General features: G+C 34.8%; 6 protein-coding genes and 1 pseudogene across 11 annotated transcripts; 4 read left to right on the plus strand and 3 right to left on the minus strand.

Annotated features, from left to right (window-relative positions):
- Window positions 1–961: 961 nt before the first annotated feature.
- LOC104799460 (zinc finger protein ZAT12-like) lies at window positions 962–1699 on the plus strand. Its single transcript, XM_010521999.2, is given in 2 exon segments — window positions 962–1287; window positions 1290–1699. Coding segments are annotated over 2 exon segments (483 nt in total). The 5' UTR covers window positions 962–1119; the 3' UTR covers window positions 1605–1699.
- Window positions 1700–3219: 1520 nt separating this feature from the next.
- LOC104799461 lies at window positions 3220–5621 on the minus strand (annotated as a pseudogene).
- A 2015-nt stretch (window positions 5622–7636) lies between these two features.
- Window positions 7637–8291, plus strand: LOC104799465 (histone H2B.7-like). The gene has a single exon (XM_010522005.1). It carries the CDS (start codon window positions 7671–7673, stop codon window positions 8103–8105), a length of 435 nt encoding a protein of 144 aa, XP_010520307.1. The 5' UTR covers window positions 7637–7670; the 3' UTR covers window positions 8106–8291.
- Window positions 8292–8308: 17 nt separating this feature from the next.
- Window positions 8309–11219, plus strand: LOC104799463 (putative F-box protein At1g32660). Of its 3 annotated transcripts, none has more exons than XM_010522002.1 (3): window positions 8309–8374; window positions 8562–9057; window positions 9535–11219. In XM_010522002.1, the coding sequence occupies exons 2-3, from the start codon at window positions 9027–9029 to the stop codon at window positions 10917–10919; spliced, it is 1416 nt and encodes a 471-aa protein (XP_010520304.1). In that variant the 5' UTR covers window positions 8309–8374; window positions 8562–9026; the 3' UTR covers window positions 10920–11219. The 3 variants fall into 3 exon arrangements, with proteins under 3 accessions (XP_010520304.1, XP_010520305.1, XP_010520306.1); XM_010522003.1 differs by having other exon boundaries at window positions 8373–9057; window positions 9535–10436; window positions 10528–11219; XM_010522004.1 differs by having other exon boundaries at window positions 8373–9057; window positions 9535–10347; window positions 10528–11219.
- Window positions 11220–11316: 97 nt separating this feature from the next.
- LOC104799462 (histone H2B.7) lies at window positions 11317–12006 on the plus strand. The gene has a single exon (XM_010522001.1). The coding sequence runs from the start codon at window positions 11387–11389 to the stop codon at window positions 11822–11824; it is 438 nt and encodes a 145-aa protein (XP_010520303.1). The 5' UTR covers window positions 11317–11386; the 3' UTR covers window positions 11825–12006.
- A 548-nt stretch (window positions 12007–12554) lies between these two features.
- Window positions 12555–16454, minus strand: LOC104799466. 4 transcript variants are annotated; one of them, XM_010522007.1, is made up of 12 exons: window positions 16346–16454; window positions 16147–16240; window positions 15549–15633; window positions 15059–15255; window positions 14808–14890; window positions 14511–14556; window positions 14056–14112; window positions 13911–13965; window positions 13741–13841; window positions 13579–13642; window positions 13342–13475; window positions 12555–13053 (listed from the first exon to the last, which is right to left on the minus strand). In XM_010522007.1, exons 2-12 carry the CDS (start codon window positions 16225–16227, stop codon window positions 12889–12891), a joined length of 1068 nt encoding a protein of 355 aa, XP_010520309.1. In that variant the 5' UTR covers window positions 16228–16240; window positions 16346–16454; the 3' UTR covers window positions 12555–12888. The 4 variants fall into 4 exon arrangements, with proteins under 4 accessions (XP_010520309.1, XP_010520308.1, XP_010520310.1 ...); XM_010522006.1 differs by having other exon boundaries at window positions 16147–16273; XM_010522008.2 differs by having other exon boundaries at window positions 16147–16246; window positions 16346–16453.
- Window positions 16455–17648: 1194 nt separating this feature from the next.
- LOC104799467 (two-component response regulator-like APRR7) lies at window positions 17649–18959 on the minus strand. The gene is made up of 3 exons (XM_010522011.2): window positions 18524–18959; window positions 18010–18195; window positions 17649–17930 (listed from the first exon to the last, which is right to left on the minus strand). Exons 1-3 carry the CDS (start codon window positions 18914–18916, stop codon window positions 17763–17765), a joined length of 747 nt encoding a protein of 248 aa, XP_010520313.1. The 5' UTR covers window positions 18917–18959; the 3' UTR covers window positions 17649–17762.
- Window positions 18960–27186: the final 8227 nt, after the last annotated feature.

The following is a 27186-nucleotide window of genomic DNA, read 5'->3' on the forward strand; positions in this document are numbered from 1 at the left end:
ACACTTTTTATCGTTTTAGATACTCCTTTTATAGGCGCAAGTCAATTCGGTCACCGCACCCCACGCGCCACAATCGACGCGTGCATCTCACTCCTACTCGTGGTCTATCATAACTCGTTTGATATTTTCTTTTTTTTTTTGGTAAAACTCGTTTGATATTTTCTTGCGTGATAACTGAAACCTCATAGATTTGGCAAAAAAAATTAAAGAGTATGAACAAGGTGAGGAGAAAATGTGAACAAGTTTGAGAATTCAAAGTCTTTGGTTATTTAGTAAATTAGTATCTAATTCCGGTCAATAGTTTACATCATCTATCACTTTTGTTTAGTAAATGAATGGATATATCTATATATTGTAATTAATATAATTTTATAAAAACCAAACAAATAATATATATATATATATAACACAATAAATCTACAAATAATTTTTAGAAAACCATTACTTTAGTTTTTATATTATGTATTTTGAAATGATTCTTAATAGATGGATATATAACTGGTAAACAATTTTTTCTGCATCAATCATATAATAAATATATAATATATTTTGGCAAAAAAATTGATATATACGATTGTCAAGGAAGGAAACGTAGCTACACGTATCTAGAAGACATATATACGCGTACATGTGTATGAGATATTCCCCAACACAACGGGTTGATGATGTCATTGCTTAATAACGCACGCGCCAGTGGGAAGCGCGTGGAGAGTGAGAGAGTAGGTTCGGAATTTAGGGTTTCTTCTAGAGAGAGCGCTTCGAAAGCACGAGGAAAATTCCAACATAACGACTCCTCCCTTAGTCTCCCAAGTTACGCGGTGACGCAAACCGTGACACACCCGCCGCCACTCCCCTTTCTTTGCCACTCTCCTCCTATTTAATTACGATATTACCACTCCATTCCCGATTCCTTCCTCACCAAGTCACCGGGGCCATTCCGTCTTTTCTGCTCAGTCTAAGTAAACGACCGACCCAATCCATATATATATAAGACACTCGTCCAGACAACACAACACCAACTGAAAAAAAAAAAACACAGACGAATTATAAAACCCACAAATTCTTAGGTTCTCCAAATTCATTTGTTATATATATTTTTTTTCTTTTGCTATTATTATTATGGATGCGAGCTCGGAGATTCAAGATATGGAGGCGAACTGCTTGATGCTGTTACCGAGAGTTGGCAGAAACGACGTCGCAGAGAGACGCGTTTTCACATGCAAGACGTGTATGAAGGAGTTCCCGTCGTTTCAAGCGTTAGGCGGCCACCGTGCCAGCCACAAGAAACTCATCCACGGCGAGGCTACGGCGGGGGTGTCGCCGGAATCTCCGAGAAGAGCAAGACGACGTCGTCTCACGCTTGCCCTATCTGCGGCGTTGAGTTTCCGATGGGACAGGCCCTCGGCGGACACATGAGGAGGCACCGTAACGGTGGCGGTGGCGGTGGCGGTGGCGCGTTGGTCACACGCGCCTTGCTGCCGGAGCCGACGGTGATGATGAAGAAGTCGAGCAGTAACGGGAAGAGGGTTGCTTGTTTGGATCTCGACTTGGCAATAACGGAGAATTTGAATCTGAAGTTGGAGCTTGGAAGAACAGTTTATTGATTTATTCATTTATTTTTCTTTTCGTACTCGTAGGAATGTATAAATAAATTACGTACGCGTAAAGTTTCATAGGGTTTAATTTCTCCTTTTAATAATTATCGGTCCATATTTTGGTTGTGAATATATTTTGTTATTATAATACTCGAGGAATTATATTATCATAATATGATCATATTCCGTTTTGGATTAATTCCTTTACGTTGGCTATAGATATAATTTGCCATGGTTTTCTGATTTTGGAGCATTATATTTCTGTTTTTCAAAGTTAAGAAAACTAAGTAAGCGATAGCTTGCAAGAATTAAATATATATTTCAAACCGCGTTTTTCTCCTTTAAATGCGTTTTTCTTCTCAAAACATTATGAATTTAATATATACTAAAATTATATCATGTATTTGTTTGAATCGCCCATTTCACCATCTCTTATACAAACACTATATAATAAAATTAAGAAAATATTTTAATTTATGATATTTTCTTAGTCTATATATTTTTAAAATAAACATGTGATAAGTAAAATGTAAAATATGTTTTAAATTTTAACTTGTGGTTTATAAAGAATATGATAAATTAAAATTAACATATATGGTATAAGAGAGACGGATTTAGAATTTTAATATCAACGCATGATGTTGTAAATTTAATTTTTATCAATTGATTTTAAATCATTATTTCTAGATACATATACAGTTTTATTTGCTGTTAATTTATAAAATATAAATAATAATTCTAGAAAAAATATATGATTATTTTTACAAATATACTAAAAAAACATAAAAAAAAAAAATCAAACATCTAGATAATGCTAATTTTTCTTTAATATTTAATGTGAAAACTCAAACTCTATAAAAGACGGAGGGCAGGTACATCGTACATGCACTCAAAATTCTACACATTTTTTTGTTGCCTCGATGATATATAATATTACAATTTTGGAAGAAATTAAACAACCGGTATTAGGTTGATTTTATTTATTACATATAAAATTAATATTATTTTATAAAAGTTTATTTAAATACTTAGATTATTCTATGCAATATACTATATATACACACACATGTATTACATTTTTTGAATCGTATGAAACAGATACAAAAACATTTATATAAATTATAAAATGAGAAATGTGACGTATGCCTAGACTTGTCTAAATCGTATATATGCATTGAACCAACGCATTTGAAGTCTCTTATTGAAAATGGGAAACATGTTGTCATCGTGAACATTTGAATACTCTAGAGTCTAGACTCCAGCGTATCCTGCCATCTACCACGGATTTAAACCACGATTATCATAGATAATGTGTTTTACGCACGGCCATCATATATTCGACGATTGAATTACATTTTGAATTTGACCGGTTTACATCCGGTTATGTGAATTGGTTTAGCTACACTGTGGGGCTCGGTTTAATGTTTGGTTTGTATCCGTTTTAAAGACGTTGTTTTGGGGTTAATAGAAGATCATGCATTAAACACAACAATGCTTTACGATTAAATGATGTTTTAAAAAAAACTAAAATTTTGCAATAAATTATTTGTTTAGTTACAAAATTACAAAAACAATGTGCGTGACGTGTCCCAATGAACACAGAGATCTAATGATCGAAGCGAAGGAGAGAATAAAAGTATCGAGCAATTAAGACAAAGCAAGTATCGAGTAAGTCACACGACGAAGGAATCCGCCTGAACGATATCAATGAGATTCTACTACTCTCACGCAAGCTAAATAAAAATGACAATTTATGGAAATATTATAAATTCGAAAAAGGAAAAAAAAAAAAAAGAATTACAGAAGCAGCCACCCATATGACAAATCAGTTCTCTGCACCCGCAAGACAACCCTTTCAACCTCATCTTCAACTTCCCTTCTTGTTTTTAACTTCCACAGCATGCGGACTTTTGTGCAGCCTGGCCTGCTCCAGCTCCCTGGTCCGCTTGGCTTATCTTGATGGTCGCGGGCTGAAATTTATCGGCGAAAAAAACGGGCTTTCAGATCGTTTCGTAAAAGAAAATACAAAAAAAAAAGTGGGTGTTAAAAACCTCGGCCTTTGAGTCAGTATCCGCTAGCCTTTGCTTGATGTCCCTTGCTATCGAAAAGAAGACTTCTTCGACGTTGAGGTTTGTCTTGGCACTCTGTAACACGACATTGCCTAGCTACGTAAGTAGGGTTGATCTGGTCGAGGGTAATGAATGGATCGAGACAATTAATGGTTGGCTTACTGTTTCGAAGAATTTGATTCCGTACTCATCAGCGAGTGCCTGGCCCTTTGATGTTGGCACGGCCTGAAAATTGTGTTAGGAGGGAGAACGGGATCAGACGTGAATAAGGATGCGGGTATAAGGTCGGGTAGAACTAGCTTTTACACTTACCCTCTTGCTCTCATCCATGTCGGCCTTGTTCCCTACCAAGATCTTGTTAACATTATCCGAGGCATGCTGTTCTATATTGCGAATCCAGTTCCTGATATCTGCAATAATGTCAAAATAACCAAGTCTAAGACCAACACCGGATGGTCAGTCCAAGGAAGGATCCTTCCAGCAGAGCATCTATATGAACCCGTATGTGAAAGACTTGATGGACGAAAGTTTACTGTTAAAAGATGACTCGTCTGTGACATCATACACCAGCAAAATGCCCATTGCCCCACGGTAATAAGCTGTGTAAATGTAAAGGAAAAAGGGGAGGTGAGAATAAATTCTTCAAACTAGAGCTGAGACTAAGGAGAACACTCAATTTAAACCTCATAAATAGGCCATTAACATCAAATACACTTATCCACCAAAGATATCAGCTATGGGAAAACATGAGCAATATGCTTAAGCCCATTTCACAATAGATCATAGTAATCTATCAGCTGTGACTCCTAAACTTGTTCAAAGCTGTTTATCATCACCATCTAGTCCAGTCTCTATCTCTAATGTCTCTAGCAATCTTAATGCAAACTACCATTTCAAAAAAAGCAGTTTAGAGGAAAAAGATGGACTCACCCGTGGTGATTGTTCGAAACCGTTCTTGACCAGCTGTGTCCCAAATTTGGAGCTTGATGCGTTTGCTATCAAGTTCAATAGTTCTTATCTTAAAATCAATACTGCAACAAAACAAAAGGAACAGACCCGATAAGATGTCTGGTAGCAGAGAAACAGACATGGCTGTGTTTAGTTTCCCAATGGCTGAAGGAATACAAACCCAATGGTGGTAATGAAGCTAGTGGTGAAGGAGCCATCAGAGAAACGTAAAAGAAGGCAACTTTTACCGACACCTGCAGGGAGGATTGTTCATAGAACAAGTTACACAAATCCGAAAATATCCAAAAATAATCACCACCTGACCCAAATCACCACCCGGGCATTGACCATAAATCACGATGCAAGCAATACCGCAATGCCCAGATCGGTTCCAAATAGAATATCGAATCTGGCATTTCGAGATCGATATCAACAAATCAAATGCATAATGCAAAACAGAACAAGGTTTAGCAATCTCTGGTGATCCAAGGAAAATCAGATGCGTTCGATTCCTGAGAAAACGCCAGAAAAAAAAAATAATACACACCAGAGAAGCTTCAGATCACGTACCGCTATCTCCGATCAATAGAAGCTTTATGAGATAATCGTAATCGGCTCTAGCCCTAGCAGGAGGAGCAGCCATTGAATCTAAAAGGAGAAATCAGAGATCAACCAAAATTTCATTTGCTCATCGAAATGAAAGCGATAAAAAAAAGGAATGGGCCATGAATGGAGAAGATCAGGAAGAACACGAACCGAAACAAACGACGGAGAGAAGAACCGTGGTAATCGGAGGAGTGAGAGCGAAGGATATGGCGGACGACCAAGATACGCCACTCCCAATTTAGCTTCCTCTCGTTTCTTCTCTTTTTTTCTTCTGCTTCTGCTTCTGCATATTCTCCTTCCTCGTTTTCTTCTTCGCGTGTACGATATCACCCTAGCGCATGTTAGACCGTGTACGATATCATATTCGGCGCATGTTAGAGAATGGAAGAGAGAGAGAGAGAGAGAGAGAGAGAGAGAGAGAGAGAGAGAGAGAGAGAGAAGGCCAAGAAGAAAGAAGGAAGCCTAATGGGCCGTCAAGTCCGAAGCCGTTAGCTGTCCAATAAAGAGAGCATAGGTGGCGTTCTCTTATTGGGCGAGGCCAACCGACACGTGTCATTCTTCGGTGGCGGGTCATATGGGCAGATGAACTGGCATCAAATAAATCAGCGTAATATGTTATAAAGAAACTATCAAAACGGAATAATTCAATTTGGTATTCATTTACACTGTTACACAGCTAAGCTGATGTCTGCTTTTGACATATTTTAACAAAGGATAACAATAAGGGTATATGTTTTGATAGTCAATTAATTAATATTAAGATTAATATTGAAGTTATTAATATTATTAAAATTAATTTTCGTGATACCGGAAGTACATTACCCTAATGATCTAGAATAAATGTATTTTTGTGTTAAAGGGAGAAATTCAAATATTAGAATATTATATTTTTGAAAATCAGTGCCCATTATTCTAACTATGTTCGGACACATTCATACTATCTAAATAATAAATATATGACAACTTTGAAGGAAAAATTCCATATAAATATATCAATTTGCTAATTTCTTACCGATAAATAAATGAATTTTTTATCTTCTAAAAAAATATATCAATTCGTAATTTCCTTCCAAATTACTACACGATCATTAACACCGTTAATTTTGTAACGGTTTCCAATAAACGGTACTGACGTGAGTTACTGGATTTTTCACGCCATCACCATATGTCAAAATTTTTTCATGTCATTAAAAAATAAAAACAAATTTCAAATTAACCTAAATAAAATAAAATTTTAATTAAAATTTTAAATTTTTAAAAAATAAAAATTTTTAAAAAATAAAAAATTTTAAAAAATAAAAAAAATATTATATATATTCATATTGAGATGTATGTGTATTTATATATATACGTATATATATATTGAAATATACGTATATGTATATATATATATATTATCATATATGTATGTATATATTTAATTTTAAATTTTAAAGTTTTAGTTTTTTAATATTATTTTAAAATTTTAAATTTAAATTTTAAATTTTAAATTTTATTTTTAAAATTTTTAAAACCATAAATTTTGAATTTTAAAATTGTTTAATTTTGTCGTTTCAAGCGTTAGGCGGCCACCGTGCATATTGAGATGTATGTGTATTTATATATATACGTATATATATATTGAAATATACGTATATGTATATATATATATATTATCATATATGTATGTATATATTTAATTTTAAATTTTAAAGTTTTAGTTTTTTAATATTATTTTAAAATTTTAAATTTAAATTTTAAATTTTAAATTTTATTTTTAAAATTTTTAAAACCATAAATTTTGAATTTTAAAATTGTTTAATTTTTAATTTTTTTTTTTTAATTTTTTTTAATTTTAATTTTTTTTTAATTTAAATTAAAAATTTATTTTTATTGAAATTAATTTTATTTTTATTTTTTTTAATGATATGGAAATATTTTGACATGTGGTGTTGAAATTGGTGAGCCACATCAGTACGTAAACCGTTAAAGAGTTAATGGTATTAGTATCTATGTATTAATCTGAAAAAGAATTATAAAATGAAGTATTTTTAGGGATAAAAAATTTATGTATTTATTAATAAAAAATTAATAAATTGATGTATTTATTTAGAATTTTCAATTCACGGCGTCTACAAAGTCACACGGCAATTAGGGGTTTGGGCTAATTATGGGCTGACAAAACATCTTGTTGGGCTAATTATGGGCCGTAGTTCTTCGCCTCATATCATAACACGTCAGCTATCCATAGGAGATGTAAGTGTTTTAATGATTAAGATGCAATCGTTGCCGTCGGTTGAGTACCCGGAAATGTTAAATCTAACGGGTTTTGATTTATCCACGTCATCAATCCTCGTGGGATACCAATCAACCAATGGATATCTGATTCATTATCGTATATATATAGCGAGTTTAGCGAATAATACTTCAAACTTCATCTGTCAAAATCTCTCTCTTTTATTTTCTGACTACAATGGCACCAAAGGCTGAGAAGAAGCCGGCGGAGAAGAAGCCGGTGGCGGAGAAGAAGGCCGAAAAATCTCCGGCGGAGAAGAAACCGAAGGCCGGTAAGAAGCTACCGAAGGAGGCCGGAGCCGGAGGTGACAAGAAGAGGAAGATGAAGAAGAAGAGCACGGAGACGTACAAGATCTACATCTTCAAGGTGCTTAAACAGGTTCATCCCGACATCGGGATCTCGAGCAAGGCCATGGGAATCATGAACAGCTTCATCAACGACATCTTTGAGAAGCTCGCTCAAGAGGCTTCAAGACTCGCGAGGTACAACAAGAAGCCTACCATAACTTCGCGGGAGATCCAGACCGCCGTCAGGCTTGTTCTTCCCGGAGAGCTATCAAAGCACGCTGTTTCAGAGGGTACCAAAGCCGTGACGAAATTCACCAGCGCTTGAATTCTTGTCGCCGGGTTCGGTTGTTTTTTGATGATGGTGCTCTGTATCTAGGGTTAGGGTTTAGGGTCATCCGGTTACTTGAGATTTGATAGTCAATTCTGAAAATTTCTCGTGTGTCTCGTTTCCATCTTCGATGTAACTACGAAATCCAATTTTGATATGAAATGAATCCGACGTTTGATTCTCCTGAAACGGTGTCTTTTGGAGGTTTTCGCGTTTCTGTGTTGATTCGTTGACAAAGAAACTCGCCACTGAGCTATTCGTAAGCAGTAAGACTCTTCTTCTTTGTGATTAGATTTTGTTTTGTCAGACTCTGGGTTCCTCATAGTTTATTTCTTCTTCTCTTGCAAGGCTCTCTGCTTACACCCGTGATCGGTCCTGTTTTCGCCTTTTGGTACTGTTATAGCCGATTCTTTTATATGTTTCTAAATTATTTTCCTTACATGTGTTTCGTAGCTCGTCTTGTTAGGGACCCAGAAGCGGGAAGGCCGAAAGGCTTTGGCTTTGTGGCGTTTGAATCAGAGAATGATGCACCAAAGGCATTTTGAAAGCCTTGAACGGCAGATTCTCATTCTATGATCTGTTTAGTCTTTCCTTGTTGCCAAGGAGCTGTAGTATTCATTCTTGGGTTGGGATGACGGTATTCGCCTTATTCGAGTCTGAATTGATTCTAATTCTGAAGTCTGTCTGTAGCCGATATATGGATTCCTGCAGATTTGTGAATGCCTTGTTGTCTGGTTCAACGGTTCCTGTTGATTTCTTCGAGGAAATGGATTGTTTTTCTTGTTGCAGAGGTTCTGTTAGTCTTGCGCTACTGACCTTGATGATTCTGTATCGTTCTTTCTAGATTGTCAATTGGCAGATTAATCTTGGTTGAAGTTGCAAGTAGCAGAGGACCCGAGAGAGAATCTAACAAAAAGGATGTCAAAGGAGACTGCGACGGGTCATTCAGGTTTGATCAAAGTAGTATTCTTAGCTTTACATAACACTTTACATAACACTTTGATGATGGCTGCTCTTTTACGTCAATAGTACATATATATATATATGTATAGATTACATACATGATCAGGTTTCAATCATATATATATATATATATGTATAGATTACATGTATATCACAACAAATGTTCGGAGAAATTTGAGTTTGCATCCATGTTTTCATCATATCTCACTCACTGCTCTCATATTATTTTTACCTTTTCAAGTTTTCAGCTTTTTCTATATCTTTCCATAATCCATTTATTATGTTCTTCCATTTTGAAATTAATATTTTTCAAGTTTTCAGTTTTAGTTACGAACTATTTCGAGTAATATTCCTTTTCTTGTTATGTAAATAAAATAATTAATTAATTACCAAGTAGAGCAGTTTAGGAAATCTTATTGGGATATTTTCCTTTTTTAACCGAATTCTATTTTCCATTGATTAGGGCAACCGCCATGGCAGAAACCTCTGCCTCACACAACCGATATGCCGACGGAATCTCCGCCGGGAAATTCTCCATTTGGGTTGTTTTCAATCTCACTATCAAAGATCCTCACAAAATTGGTGGCCATCTTCAGGATCATGAGTATTCTGCTAGGGAAGAAGAAGATGACAGAGATCTGTAGAACAAAACTCAACCAGAATTCACAAACTTGTTCGGTAAGAAACAGAGGAGAATCCGAAGATGTCTCAAATCCCATCATCACTCCTGATCTCACGTTCGAGATACTCTCCAGACTTCCGGCAAAAACCCTAGTGAGATCCCAATGCGTATCGAAGGATTGGTCATCCATCATCCACAGCCCACACTTCGCCAACTCGTTCCTGGCTCGATCTTCGACTCGCCCGCGTCTGCTCGTGGCTTTCCCGGACACCAAACGCAGACACTCCGTCTTATACTCGTCGCCTCACCCGGAAAATCACGGCCACGACTCGATTCTCGTGGCCAGTCACGAGATGACGATCCCGTTATGTTTGCGCTTCACTCAGTCCATCCACGGACTGTTCTGCAGCCAAAATGCTCATGAGCTTTCGATATGCAACCCTGCCACGAAAAAGTTCGTAACTTTACCCGAAATCGGATCCAAGAAAACGCTTATGTATAGCTTTTTCGGGTACGATCACGTCAGTCATCAATACAAAGTGCTGTCCATAACGCATAACCCTAACTATGACCAGGTCGTGAGAGAAGAATCGGATACTGAGCACTGGGTTTTCACGTTATCGAGTTCCCAGAAAGAGTGGAGAAAGATCAAAGGTATCCGGTCCGAGTATCCGTCGTGTGGTTTATGTATCAATGGCGTTCTTTACTATGGAGCTTCGAGGTTCACCCGAAATCCTCCGATCGTACGTTTTGACGTTAGAACCGAAAATTTTGATCTGATCAAACCACCGAAAGAATCTCACATAGACTTTTTCTCTCGTTCAACTCTGATAGATCATGATGGGAAGTTGGCTATCATATCTTATCATACATTTGGGGTTACTTTCGGGTTCGAGTTTTATGTTCTTGAGGATGTCGGGAAAGAAGAAGAATGGTCGAAGAAGGCGTACGTCTCGCCGAGTTACGGAGATTTACAATGGGAGACAACTTTATGTTTTCTTGGGGCATCGAAGCATACAAAGGAGATTGTTTTGGTTCGGAGATACGATGAGGAAACTGAATCTGAATCGTTATATATTTTCTATTATGATTGGGAGAGAAATAACATTAGGAGAGTGGAAATCAAAGGGAACGAAGAATTTAGGCGTCTTAGTAGGCAAGTTGGTTCTTTTTGTAATGCAATCATGTTGTTCCCAGATCTGTCTGAAAGTATCATGTTTCTTTAAGGTTATTTTTGTCTTTTCAAACAGCTAATTGTAATTGTAACACTGTGCGAACCCGGACGGGTCGGGTCGGGCCTAGTTGGATGGGCTCAAGGTCCACGTTTGGAAGTCCAAATTAAATCGAGTTTGAATTGGCCCATAAAGAAATGGGTCGTGTGAAAACTTTTTCAAGCAAACGACTGGCGGGAATGAATTTCTTTCACGGCGCGGTTAACCACTAAGAATGCGACACGTGGAAAGACGCGAACCTTTCAAGATTGGTTTTGCACTGTCGATTTCTACCCATCGAGAAAACAGGAATCAACGGTTGTAATCTGACATGTCATCGATCCTCGTCTCTGAGTATTGTCCAATCATATAAATTTTTATACTTGTATAAAACCGACACCGGGGCGCTCTCTCTGTTCACTGCTAAATTCGAAACTTTTTAAAGCCTTGTTTTGTTTAACCGAGAGAAGTAGAAAGTATCCATGGCGCCGAAGGCAGAGAAGAAGCCCGCCGAGAAGAAGCCGGCGGAGGAGAAGGCAAAGGCTGAGAAAGCTCCGGCGGAGAAGAAACCTAAGGCTGGAAAGAAGCTGCCGAAGGAGGCCGGAGCCGGCGGCGACAAGAAGAAGAAGATGAAGAAGAAGAGTGTCGAGACCTACAAGATCTACATCTTCAAAGTTTTGAAGCAGGTTCATCCTGACATCGGAATTTCGAGCAAGGCCATGGGGATTATGAACAGCTTCATCAACGACATCTTCGAGAAGCTCGCTCAGGAGTCTTCTAAACTCGCCAGGTACAACAAGAAGCCCACAATCACATCTCGCGAGATTCAGACCGCCGTCAGGCTCGTCCTTCCTGGAGAACTCGCGAAACACGCTGTTTCCGAGGGGACCAAGGCCGTGACAAAATTTACTAGCTCCTGAATTGTGAATTAGGGTTTTCTGTGTTTTGGTGAACGGATTTAGGGTTAGAGATGGGTCCATGTAATTCCTACGTTAGTTGTTTCCCCAGTTTCTGGTATTATAATCGCTGCTATATATATGTTTTGAATTTGAATTTGGCCTTTTGTCATGAATTCAATTTGAATATTGTGGTTTTCAATTTAGTGTAGTGTTGTTGGCTTTCCTTCTTGCCATCGTCTGCCAGTGATTTCCTGAAATTTCCGAGTCATCCAGGGATGGTGGAAGGTACTTACTGCAACTATATTGCTGAATTGACTTGGAGCTGTTCAATTGGCATTCGTTTAGATCAAAATCTGGCTTGATAATGGATTTTTGTTTCCCTTGGGAAGATCTTTGTTCATTTTCTTCTTCGGTTTCGTTTGGTGTGTCCGCATGATCAGACACCCATGGATACAGCTGAAGAGGCCACTGGTTCTAAAGAACTGAAATTTCTCTGAATCGGAGACCAATCCACGAACCGAAGTCCAAGCTGAGACTGCCCGGATAGCAGAATATCGGGTACGGTCGATTCAGAGAAAATAAAGAACCAACAACTTTTAATGGGCTGGAATCTGGATGACGAACTTCTCGGCGGCGGAAGAGGAACTAATGATCGAGTGCTTGCTGTATAGATCCATGAGTTACTACGTGAAATCATGATCCGATCGAACGGATGAAAAGTCTCCGAACGGTGGAGATTCCGGGCAAACAATTACAAGAGATTTCGGATTTCCCATAGAAAAAAAAAGTAACTTGGTCAACACAGAAAAGAGCAGTAAACAAGCACAGTAAAGACATGTTCCCCCTCCTGTATTGCCAAAGAACAAGACCAAGGCTTTCTGTTCATTGTTTTGGTCATAAATACAACACAGCCTCTATATAAAATATTTATATATAACAATCGACGACAGTGACAACAAAACATAGAAAGCCATTCCCAAGAGAGGAGAAAAGGTTTTATGTACATCTCAGTCTTGGCTTTTCACATATCCATGCAAACTTTGGTACCCTCTTCAATGGCGGATAGAACCAAATATATCATCAGTTCAACATCGTCTTGGCTTCTCCCGCCGCGAAAAGATAAGCCCGACAAGCGAATACAACAGAGTCTTAATGCAGGAAACAACAAAGTTCCAACAAGAGGAAGGCCAGTACCATGGGTACAACAACCGGAAAAACAAGCTTATTAGATGCCTTGGGTATCTCCCCACCTGCACAAAGTAACTGGTTATGAAAACCCATTTACAAAAGCAAAGAAAGAATGTTTCCTGTAAATTTGTCAGTAGACAACTGCAAGATGGCGTTTATGTTCAAATGCATCTGTGTGTATATGCAAAAACAATTGAAGGGTATCAGAGATATAGACGAATACATCAATATTTAGCCCCCAGCTCTTGTCAATATCCATGCATTTAGGTTTATTAAATCAGTTGGGTGGATCTTGAAATCCAACAAATGGGTTAAAGATTATAACTTTTATAGAGAAAGAGCACACTCACAGGAAAGAGCGAATCCAACGTGTCCCATGCTGCATGACGAACGGCTCTCGTGGGGTACATGGGACCACCGGGAGAAGTGAAGCTGTATAAACATGCCTTCAACCTCGTACTAGTTGTCATTCTAAGTTCCATACCTGCAGATGTTTACAATATTCTTTGAGTTTGATTCAATAAACTTGTAGATAACAGCATCTAAATCATGTATTCCTGAAATGAGATAGAGATAAATATGTATACCATGAAGAACCTTCATCTGAGAGAGATAATGTAGCAGTACTGGCTCGACTTTTAACTTTTGCAGCTGCACCCATGAAATTGAGGTAAATGCCACTCTCTCTAGAGAGAAAGAGAGGGAGAGCAGAAGGGTATCTGCTCATAAGGAAGGACTATCTTTTATACCTGGTCAGTAAGTTCGATAACAAAGAAATCTGATGGTCCTCCAACCAAGAACGCATTTGGAAGCTCGGGAAAGTGCCCCAAGAAACTTTCGAGTTTGTCAACTGCAAAAGATGTTGTCAGGGAACAAGACAAATTTTTTGGTTCCAAGATGTCCAAGAACAGTTAATCACCTGAATTGTAAAATAAAATGAACCTTGAGAGCAAGAGATACAGATCCCTCTGAGCCTGAAATTAACCATGGAGAGTCAATCTCCAAACTTCATCCAGTTGTTGTGATACCACTGAAGTTACAGACAAAACAGAGAAACCGCTCACCTGAATGGGAATTCTGTTCAAACGGGAAGACTCCAAAGCAACTTCCTCAAGCAGATACTGTAAAAACTCGAAGGAACATGTTAAACGGATAAACATTTGATGTGATTAAGTAGAACACTGGTGGAAATCAAACAGAAGGTCAAAATACAGAATTATATGCCCAGAACAAGGCACTGTATGAGGCGGAGACAAACAGCTTATGAGATGGCATCATAGAAGATTAATTACAAAGAAAAGTGTGGGAATTAAGCCGATTTACTACAACTGTCATGCAGCTATGCACATTGCATGCTGTTATTCATTCACCCAGTGAGGAAAACATATACAGGCGAGAGAATTATTATCACCAACCTTGTTATATATAATGAGTAAAAGAGTAATAAATTCTAGTTACCGAAAATGCAGGTAAAGGATCCAGAAAAATGAAAGCTAGAGAATTTAGAAAAAGAATCTACCCGAAAGAGAGTTTGGAAACGCCTTGTATTTGTCTGGATATCAATCCTGTGATGAAAAAGAAGCCATCTTCACAATGCTTAGAAAGCCATTTGACCCAAGAAGAGACTTGTAAAGACCATTATAACAGTTTCCCACAAATCATTTGCTGAACTAGGCAATGCCCCTAACATAAAATCCTGGTGCTTGTATGAATCGATATATATATATATATATATATAAACTGAGCCATACAATTCAAACAAGGTGAAAGAATATCAAGGACTATTGTCTAATACACTGGAGTCCAAGGAATTTACCAGAATACATTTGTTGCTCCCTGGACAAGAGCAGATGAATACCGCAGGAGTATTTCTTGATTGTCGAGCTGAACCTCAAACAGCTGGAGAAAAATATAGAAAAATGTTACAAGAATTGACTCGCCAAAACCATGACCAAATGAAAATCTAACACATAAAATGGAAGGCAAAAAATAAGGGAGTGCAGACAAGGAACGGGATATTTGACAACTGTAAACACCTTCTAGACATCAATTGAAAGATTGTAATACCCATTTATGGAACAGAAGAGAGAAAATATGTGATGCAAACGACTGGCTCCAAAGCTGCAACATCAAATCAAGAATATCCTTTCCACTGTCTGACACCTTCACATAGTAATCAGCAAGTACATCGAAGAAACATAGCGGGCCATCAGCGTCTGCTTCTGCAGAAGATATTCCATCCTCGTCCCTGCTAAGGATAGCATCTGCTTCCAGTTCCAGCATGGAAGTTAGTGTTATTGGTAGAATACTTCTCATCATGATGAACATTCAACTTGAATCTTACAGATAAGCAATGGACCAATGGTTAAAGTAAATTTTAACGATCAGTCTCCGTAACATAATCAACCATTACTCCTCTTTTCTTGAGTGCCATAACAGCGCCACCTTATGTTCTTGACAGTTGACCAACATTGAAACCAGAAAACGCTAAACTAAAGAACAAATAAGCATCAAGCTCCCGTTGAAATTCATCAATATGTGGAGATCAAAAGCTTACCTTTGGCACGTTCATCAACTTCTAGAGCTATGTCTGCGAATAGATCCTGCAACAAGTTGCGTCTCTGTGCTGGAGAAGCAAGCGCCTAGACAAAGATCAGAAATCCAAAATCAAATAAAAATCAGACTCCAAAAGGGCTTATCCCAAAATTCCTGTATTGAAAAACCCAAAACAAAACATCAAGTGAGTAAAAGGCTCCGGATATAGGGGAAGCAAAACGACCAAAAGCCAAAGTACTAATGATCAGATTGCGTGAACTATGCATGACCTAATCCAAAAGGCGAGATTTTGTTTTTTTCCAATTTAAATGTCAAAAGATGTTCTCAGATAGAAAAATCCCGAATTCTCAAAACCCTTCATTACTTTCCCACACATTTTCCCAGAATTCAAACATACACCATCACCGGAAACAACAATTTCGTGCATAAATCGAAATTCCCGATCGTAATTCTGATGCAATTCCGACGCGATAAGTGATCGCATTTTCTCAGAGACCAAAGAGATTACAAAATCGGAAACTCTACGATCTCAAAAGCAAAGACGCAAAATCCGAGTGTCGATCGAGGGAGCGGGGGGAAAAGAGAGAGAAAGGTCAAACCCGTGTCAGCTTCTTCTTAATCTCTTGCGTCAGGGCATCCAAATAAGCAGAGCTCCGTGACGTCGAAGGAGTTTTCTCCATTTTTCACCTGCTCCTGAACCTCAACAATGCATCCGATCTAAACAACCTTAATAAAAAAAAAACAAAAACTCAACGCATCGATCTCTCTGTAAGGCTCCAGACAAGTAGATTCTCGAACCTTCTTATCGCTTCTTCATTAATTTTGGGAATTTCTTTTATCGTCGATCGATGGATCCAAAGTAAACAGCTGCTTTGCTTCCGAGCCTTTACTGCGTATCTTAGACGAGACGGAAGGTGGAGGAGAGGGATAAACTGAAGGAATATGAAACGACACCGTGGCACCAGAGAGGGTCCCGAGATGCCACGTGTCCATCGGACTATTGACACGTGGTCGGTCGTTTTTCACGTTCCTGGCACTTTTTTCCCCTTTTTGCTGAAAATGGATAAAGATCATAAACTTGGGATAAAAAAAATGAAAAATTGAATGTATTGTGTGTGTGTATATATATATATATAGTAGTTTAATGAATAAAAATCACAAATTTTTTTAATATATTTCAAATATGGAATGAAAAGTTTTTGAAAACAGTAGATGAACCATTATCGTGGGCAAAAATTCCATTCCATGACTCCGTTAACCGGAAATTAGGTATTTAAAATTTTAAATTAGAATTTGGATTTTGTAATTTTAATATGTAAAAAACTAAAATATATTTTATTATTGGTAGAATATACCTGTCCCAACTGAAATTTTAATTTTAAAAAAAAAGTTTGGCACAGAAAAAAAAAGAACTGTGAAGTGGGAAGTCCACCGCCGGTCGGAAAAAGCCGACCGACCAGATTTCGTAGGTATATCTCTCCATATATAGCCTCTATAAAAGGAGAATGCTCTGTTTATTCTTCTTATATTGAATGTATATATTTATTATGCATTAAAAAACAGCAATTATGTTATATACCTCTTAAATCATTCTATAAGATTTTTCATTTTGTTTTTTATTAATAAATATTTTTATATCGCTGTTTTTTTGTATTAGAAATGAGAATTGAGAAATGCTCCAATTTATGGCGACTAAAAGTTGAATACTTGTTCATGGTTGACAAAATTTTAATTTTAATTTCGTCACCTTGAAATTCAACATCGAATCATGTTTTTTTTATATATATATATATTTTCTCAAGCCAATATATATGGGATTTCTCCCTATATATATATATAATGTATGTTTTTCAAATGGCTCGGGCTCTAGATTAGCATGATGAGAAACACAAGTTGCTAGGAATAAAATCATCAGGTAACATGACCACCATGATTATAATTATCATTAATCAACCTCCTGTACTTCCTTATCTGTACTTATAATTCGTCCGATTCTGTATAATTAAAATACTAAATTAATGTTTTGTGAGGGAATGATTACTGAACCATGTATTAATCTCTTGGTATATCTATATTTAAACAGAGATCACACAACTAATTAATCGAAAAACAATTACTAATACAGTTTATTCTTAATTACAAAATAAATCACACAAAACTTGCACTCAGACACATATATATATACACATATATATATATATATAAACTAGAGAGATTAATTAAGGAAGTGATTAACGGAGAAAGAATCGAGAAAAGAGGCCCAAGCAGTGTCGAAATCTTGGGTTGGCTGTGGCATCATCTTATTGTCTTCGATCTCATCATTTCTTGCAAATCTCCCTCTTATTCGTGGCCTGCTGTCTGCTAATGTCTTCCTGCATTCATACTTAACCACACCAACGTGTTCAATATTCATCACTCTTTCACAAATATATATCAAAACCCATATATATATATATATACACCTTGATTCTCTTGTTGAAATTCCTAAGAGATCTCTTGCTTTTGTATCGCTCAATCCTCTGCTTCTTCTCAAGCGGGCTGTACTTGGCTGTTCTGTTCATTCCTTGTATTATGGCATTGCTCTCACTCCATAGCTCGCTCTCCCCTCTCCTCCCTTGCTTCCCTTTCCCCTTCTTCTTATTCATTCTCTGCATGCATCAAATCCACACCATGTTATATATTCATATATGCATATCATACACTCTATTACATCATCATCATCATGATCATCCATATGGCTCAACTTCGGCCTTGCATGTTTCATTCGACGTCCACTGAGACCATTATATATAGATTTCGCTTACAACAGGTAGCCTTTTGTGTTTCATGAATTCTACTGTTACTTTCAAAATGATTTCTTTTAGTACATGTTTTATACTATAAGTTACTGTTAACAGGGTACTGTTTCATTCATGACATAGATATATAGAACTATATGTATATGTGTATGTGTATTTCTGTAATTGTGGAACTCACGTGCAGATCTCCGGCGCTAAGAGCCCGTCTCACGGGCCCAGACTCCAAAGTGGGCCCATGGGTTGACGCCAAATGACCCAAAAACCCATCGTTGCTACTCACACTCCTCTGCATCACACTACGCTCTCCGCCGCCGCCGCTCTCGAGCGAGCTCGGCGAGTTGCAGCCGCTGATTCCACCGCCGTAACCGTTCCCGGAGCCGCCAGAAAATTCGAATATCGCTTCCGAGTAGTCGGCGGCAATCATCAGCTCGTGGTTGTTCAGCAGAAATTGCAGTGAAGGGAACTGCTCCTGCAACGGCGGCGGCGGAGGAGGAGTGACGACACCGCCGGAATATCCCTGGGCGAATGGGAACGTGTCGGCGACTACGGAGGTGCTGACGTGTCCACACATGGCAGTTATTTTTTTGTACGTATATGTTTTTTTTTTGTGGTATGATGATTAGTGTGTGTGATGAGAGCTGAACTGGTTTGCTTCTATTTAAACAGAGGAAGGCGGTCAGAACTGGATGCTGACGTGGCCTGTCGTCATCGGTCAACTCACTTTCAGTTGACCTCTCGTCCTACCTAATAAAAATATCTTTGTAAATGATTTCATTTTACATCCCTTTCCATATTATTTACTACAGAACTATTTTAATTAACATGGAAATTGAAATTTTATTCGGATATTATTAGATATTATCCAATTTCATTCGCTTCAATTTATACATTTAAATACAAATTCTATTTTCCTGGAGAATTTTAAAATATTTTAAGATATTTTAGAGAAAAAAAAATATATATTACTTTTAAAAATTACAAATACTTAAAATTTTGAGAAAAAATAAACGAATTGAAAATGAAAAACAATACCCCTACCTCTAATATGTCTCCGCAGCGTTTTTCATATAGTTTATCACAATCAAATTTATATATATATAAAGGAGACTTAGGCATAGCGTAGGGAGACAAAAAAAAAAGATGGTTAAAAGCAATATTTCACGCAAACCCATGTGACCATACAATGATACAAATATATTAAATTTCCCATGTGATCAAATCTACTTTACACTAATATCTCACTCTACATCTATATATATCTATACACATGCGCATATTTCATATATATATATATGCATATATTTTATTTTCTTATTTGTAAAAAAATTAGTAACTATATATCAGTAGTAGGATTATATTTAATCAGTAATTAGACCGACCTACTAACTGTCGCCTTCAAGACCAAAGCAGCGACTACACATTTTCCTGTAAAAGCAAAGTCTTAACCATGATTAGGATACATAATTATCGCACCTGTTTTCTAATTTTTTATGACTCAAAAAAGTGTACAAGTGGATATTTTGAATTTTACTTTAATTATTTTTTTACTATTAAAATTTAAAATCATGTTTTTTTGCTCGATTCGAAATGGGTGTTAGTCAATTTTCATGAAGAAAATAACTCGTGTTCTAAACAGGAAAAAAATTCAATTTTTAGTTTTTTTTTAATTTGGTAAATGCAATCCGTTTTTTGATGAATTCATATATATATATATATATATATATATATATATATATATGTGTGTATATATATTTTTTTTTTTGTTTTTATATATTTCAACTTAATATATATATATATATATATATATATATATATGTGTGTATATATATTATTTGATTTGATTTTATATATTTCAACTTAATTTTCCATTTCTAGATACCGTTATCGGGTTTGACAGGGCTATTGATCTTTCCTAATTATCAAGTATCACAATTTAAAAGAAGAAGAAAAAAACAATTTTTGGTACTAATTTAAAGTTTCATACATAAAAATCGATGTTGGGCTTTACAAAAAAAAAAAAAAAAACCCTTTGGAGTGGATTAAAGATTGAATGGAAAAGCTGCCTAACTTCACTTTGTGTAGATTTTGACAAGAGAGGGAGGTGGGGGGACACCCCAAGAGCCAAGAGCCCATCTTCATGTAGAGGAAGAGAGTTACGTAGTACGGTGTAGGTCCATAAATATGAGAATCATCATGTAAATACAACCACTTCACATCTAACTTTATAGCTATATATATATATATATATATGTGTGTGTGTGTGTGTGTATGTAATGGTCACCTTGCTTATTCCTCGATTACTTTATTATATGATCAGGCTAATGAAAAACATTGAATAGAGAAAGTCATATGAATAATTCATTTCCCTGTTTCGCATATCACATAAAATATAGTGTATATATATGACATACAAATGGATCCGAAGATAAAATAACATAATTATGACATTGATTTGAGACATTTTACAACATTGCTATATGAAACTATGTGTGTGTGTGTGTGTATATATATATATATAGTTGGAAAACCAGATGCAACAATATGTTAAGAGTTATTTACAAAATACCTACCAAAATCATGTAAAAGTCAATCAATGATTCGATACCAAAAAATATATCTCATGTATATATATATATATATATATATATATATATATATGTATTAAGTTGAGTTCCATGTTCGTTAGATACTGTTTATCCAGAAAACGACAAGCCCCTAATTGTCCCTTCTTTTATCTTCCACATATTCATACGCACAAACACGATAAAATTATATACATACACGTATATATACGTACTATAGTGAACTATATATATATATATGTATTAAGTCAATATATAAATTGAAGTCCAACAAATACAAAAGCAAAAAATCTTCTGAATCTGCTCGAATAAAAGGAACATATATAACATACTAACTATGTATGCATTTATAGCATTATTTATATATACATGTATATATAATAAGTTAGAAACCCTTCATTCGACACGTGGATGCCCCTACGGGACAAAGCAAAGAGATGCGGAATGTTTTTGGAGGACGATTTTGGTGACATATGATTGAGATTCTAACAGTATATATTATATGTGGATGGATCTTCCACGGGGAAATTAGAAAACACTGTAAATCCGCCACAAGTTGACGAGGAGAAGTCCCACATCGACAAGAATCTCCGAGTGCTATCTGATGGCGATGATGAAGACTTTGTGTTAGTTGCATAACGTACAAACCCTAACGTTTCATTCCCTGGTTGGTCCGTAACCGGCTTGACCCTCGTTACACCCAATATATAGAAATATCATATTTAGTTTCTATGTTTTTATTTCATTGGTGCACAAAATTTTGGTTATATGGCAAGAACAGTCTTCATTCTCATTACCCACTATGGTAAATTATTTCTTCCAATAAGAAAAGAAAAAGGGAATGATTCTGGATTTTTAATTAATATGACAGACCATATCTCATAAAAAAAATATTGAACATAAATTCAAGAGTACGAGTCAATATTAATTTGTATCATAATTATCAATGTGAAGATTACGAGATAGATTTCTCGAAGAATATATACATAGATAAAATCAGAATTCATGACCATATATTATAATACAAGCGAATTCGTATCCATATATAAAACGGATATATGGCCCATGTTTTTCAAGTTTTATCGCCATGGTAAACAATATGAATCTAGATATATTTTATTCGAATTTAATAAATGGGTTTTTCATGTGAAAATGTTATTCCTAACATATATATATATATATATATGCAATGCCTATGAAAGGTGGGCAATGATATGGTAGCATTATACGGAGCAATGAGTGAAGGTGGGGTTACTTTCTTTCGTTTGTCGTGTAATCTTAGGGTTTCTTTTTTGCATGTGTTCGATGCGTGTGTCCAATCTTTTGAAAAACAAGAGACAAGGTCAACATGCTCAATAGTTTTCTCCACTATATATACATGTATATGTATATGTGTGTATATATATATATTTTTTTTGTTACGATGGGAACCCTATCCTATAACCCTTCGGATCGGACACCAGACACCGCAACGCCTCTCAGTCCATAGGCCGGACGAGAACGACATCAGGACAGAGTATCGCAGACCTGAGAAAACCCACCGCCCTACGCAGTAGCCAGCAAACCACGCAGAGCAAGTAAACCAGCTTCATAAAACTGATCGGCTCAAGGGAAGTATCATACCTAAGATTCGAACCCACAACCTCATGGTAGAGGGGGTTGTCATTAACCACTAGGCTGGGGGACTCCCCCTTTATGTGTATATATATTAACTCCATCATTTTCATATTTCAACCTCACCACGAGATTTGCGATGTATTGTGGTTAATTTATCTGATACGACATATTTTTTTAATTAGAATTATATTATGATGTGTAAATAGGTGTTTTTATATTTGAATTTGAATAGAGAAATACAATTTAGAAATTAGATGTTATATTTTTTATTTTGAAAATTTTAAAAGTTCAGTATTTTAGGTTTCTATTTATTACTATTATTATTATTGTGTTAAATTTTCTATTTTAAAAAATTATTTTAAAAAATATGTTTACTCATTTTAATTATTTATTATGTTGTTATTCGATCTGTTTATAAACTATCTAAATTCGATTAATTTGATATTATAAAATAATAATGATCGATTATTTAATTTAATTATATTGAATTTTATATATTCCATTTTCTTCCGTTGTATATAATCGTGGGTTTGTTGGGTTAGATTTAACTCCATATATATAGAATATTTCAGATTTAGGTTAAAAAGTAACTTTCTTAAACAGGTAAAAATTTAAAATGGGTTAGGTATTGAAAATGATTATTTTCACTTTGTTTTGGAAAGTCAATGGGAGATTTCTGTTGGATAATTTTTGAAAAAAAAGAAAGAAAGAAAGAAATTGCACCTTTTTAGGTAAATTCAAATACTTACATTTTCCTATTGACCACAAAATATGTTCATGTATTGCCACAAAAAACAATGTCAAGGTAAAATTGCTTAATGAAATTGAAAATATATATAAAAAAAAGAGATACAAAATAGCAATAGTAAAATATGTTTTAGTGATAAAGCAAATATTGTATTTGTATTTAAAATTTTTCATAGTAAAATTGTTTTTAATAACCAGGATGGTTTTCCACACTTTCGTCCTGACTACATGCATCATAGATTCATGAACAACCTTTATATATAGACTATTTTGGTCTAGAAATTACATCAATCTCCATCACTTGAATCAAACTCATGAGATGATTTTGTCACCTTTCATTCGGTGGATCACTTTCTGTTGGATTTTTCTAGTAAAATTATATTGTTATATTATATTATATATTTTTATTTTTCTATTTGATTGGAATTTAAATTGTATAAATATATTAAAATCTATATTTTGGGTTATTGTACTTACTGTTTGGAACAACAAAATATTGAAATTAAAATATATTTTTTGAGTAAATACAATTAAAAACGATTTTTTTTTGTGGTGGTTTCGGATGGGGTTCCAAGACTTCAAGTGGAAAGTGGAGCACCAAATGATTAACCTTCCGTTGTTAGTGATAAATTTATAAGAAATCTAAATAAATCATAAAATACAATACATTGCAAATTAAATCAGTTTTAACGAAAAGAAGTGGGTACACTCTATTAACATAATCATCATATATTTACCAAAAAAATTAATAAAATTTACCAAAAAAACATAATCATCATATAAATGGATTGAGAATCCAAATGCACAATAACCCAGAATGAATTTGCAAATTACAAAAAGGTTCCAAAAGTGAAAAATATATATAAAAAAATTAAGATTGGAGAAAAAAGTAAGATAAAATAAAATAAAATGGGTGGGGGGTTGACTAATAGTTCAATAGAGAGTGTGACAAAGGAATATTTTGGTGTGGAAAAAGAAATACTCCCATTACCGTCCCTTTCTCTTCTTTGAGTTTTCCTTTTGAATTTGTTAGAGACTTGAAAAAAGTCGTGTCAATTTTACAGTAATATTAAATATTAATTTATGGCCAAAAATATCTTTCTATTTTCCAAATTTTAAACAGATGTTTGTTACGCAGATCTATCATTATTTAATTTATATAATGTTGGCAAAAAAAAGTTCCATGTATATATAGCCGGCTTGATTAAAATAAAAAAAAAAACATATAATCACACGCGCGCGCACATATATGCCTATAAGCTTTCTATTACTATTATTAGAATATATATGTAGTTAAATATTGGTTTGGTTTAATGTTGGTTTGGTTAATCTATTTTGGTTTAGTTTGGGTAGGGTTTCTAGGGTTTCTCTTTCACTTCTTCTATTTGTATTTAAGAAAGCTATGATGAATGAGAATACAAGAAAACATTTTCCCAAAATATCTCTCAAACTCTGAAATATCAAAAACTATCTCTATATATAATCTCTCTGTATCATTATTCCTATAATATATATTTGTATAGCTTAAAATTTCATAATATATATATATATATATATATATATATATATATATATGCATATGTGTAATCTTTTAACGATATAACAACATTCTAAAGTTTCTCAAATCCTATCAATATATATATATATAAATATATATATATATATGTTAGATTTCATAAACATCGATTCCACTGTCAACTGCTCTGTTTTTTTTTCTCCAGTGCCAAAAAAAAAATCCATACCATATAATAAGAGCCATAAACGCAAAATTCAATATTAAAGAGTTAATTTATTGTGCTAATTGGAAAGATACAAATCAAATATATCAAAATAAACCAAAAAACGCATCTAACACAGTTTATACTTAATCAATATATAATATGGGTCTTATAAAAAAATATATAATATGGGTAATATAAATCTTGAAAATCAAATTCTTAATCGATATGTCGGTTGATTAAGTATCGCATTTTTGAAGAATTGTACAATGAATCAGAAAATATCATTTAAAAAAAGTTGGGAATGATGATATTGGGGGCGACTGGTTACACCGCCGCCACTCGCAAACGGAGCAGTTGCGATTTCCGGCGGTTGCGGGCGATTGAAAAACTGACTGGTTGAACCGCAACCAACCGCAACCGCAACCAAACTTGTGTTTTCTAATCGCATCTTCCAACTTGCGTTTTGGTAGCGGTTTCCGGCGTTTTGACAAAAAAACTAAAATATTTTTATTAGAAATTATATAAAACATTAATATATATATTGGTGATGATTTTGTTTAGTGTTATGATTTGATATTATTTTTTAGTATTATATAATAGTATAATTTTTAAGTTTAATAATGATTATTTTTAATAATTTTTATAATAAAATTATTTTTTTACTTAAAAATAAATTAAATTGATAATATTTATATTTTAAATTTATTATTTAATTATTATAAATTTAGTAAATAATTTTTATCAAATGATACGAAAAATTTAATTAAAACTATTATAAAAAATTATTTTTAAATAATATATTTTTTTTAACAATTTATATCAAAACGCAACCGCAACCGTAATGAACCATTCACTTCTAACTACACCCACCCGCAATCGCTACCAACAGCAACTTCTCAACCAGTCAGTACTAATCATTTATAATCGCTATCAAACGTTCTGAAAACGCTGCCACCTGCAATCGCAACCGCTGCGGTACAACCAGTCGAACCCATTATTATCCATTTAAGTTCCTTATGCTCCATGTTTTCGGAATTTTATGTCGAAGTTGTAAAAAATGTATGAACTGTGCGGTTTCGCACGTGCGGAACGTCTCCACGTGGCTGCTAATGAGAGTCGGGCACGAAGAGAGCCGAAAGCGGCTCTATGGGCCATGGGCTTCGGTCATAATTGTAATTGGGCTTATGCTCTCAATTTCTCAGCCCCACTCGCCCAATGATTTCCATATAACTGTAAATCGTTGACTTAATATATATATATATATATATATATATATATATATAGAAAATATGATTAAATAATTCTGATTACTAAATTAACCGATATAAAAAATCAATACATATAATATTTATAACGTTGCTAATATCTTAAGACCACACTTCGAGAAAAAATAATTAAGATTTTAGTTGTCAGTCGAATTAGATTAATGCTTAAGAATTATTTAGCAATTGTTCTTTTGTAATCTCTTATCTTGTTTCTTTCTGGGTTTTGTCTTTGTGAAACTAATACGACAATAAATTTTGTTTTAAATAGACTAATCAATTAATCTAATGACGACCAGGCTCAAATTTCATGGCTTATTTAAAAAATCCACGTAAATCCGGATTGGTCCCCAACCTTCGGATATGTGGTCCGAGGGGAGATCAATGATTTTTTTTCCGGCGCTAAAATCACTGAATTATTAATAATTAGAGTCCTGATAATATAAAATCCAATTAATTTTCTGGTATCTTTCTGAACTGAATGAATTTAAAGTAATGTAGCAAAATCAATTCCTAAAAATCAAATCATATTAGTATTTTTTTTTTTGGCTAAATATGACACAATGTAAATGTATACGACGATAATGCACGCCGTTCAAATTTTTAAAAGGTTATATGTTGTTCAATATACAGATTAGTTTTAATATTAAGAAGATAATAAATGCAAAAAAAAAACCATTAATTGGTGATCCAATGTTTTTGAGATATGATAAAATCAATTAGATATAGTTGATTCGATTCCATTAGTGGAAAGAAGTGGCGTAATTAATTGTATTACTAAATTCTTGCTCTGGATCTCCTGATTAAATGGACCGAAAACCAATATGGTTATTAGAAAACACAAATGCATTTAAATAATATATATTACCAATATATACATACATGTATATATATATATATATATATATATAT

This window comes from Tarenaya hassleriana, unplaced genomic scaffold, assembly GCF_000463585.1.
Source record: "Tarenaya hassleriana unplaced genomic scaffold, ASM46358v1 Cleome6, whole genome shotgun sequence".
NCBI classification, from domain to species: Eukaryota; Viridiplantae; Streptophyta; class Magnoliopsida; order Brassicales; family Cleomaceae; genus Tarenaya; species Tarenaya hassleriana.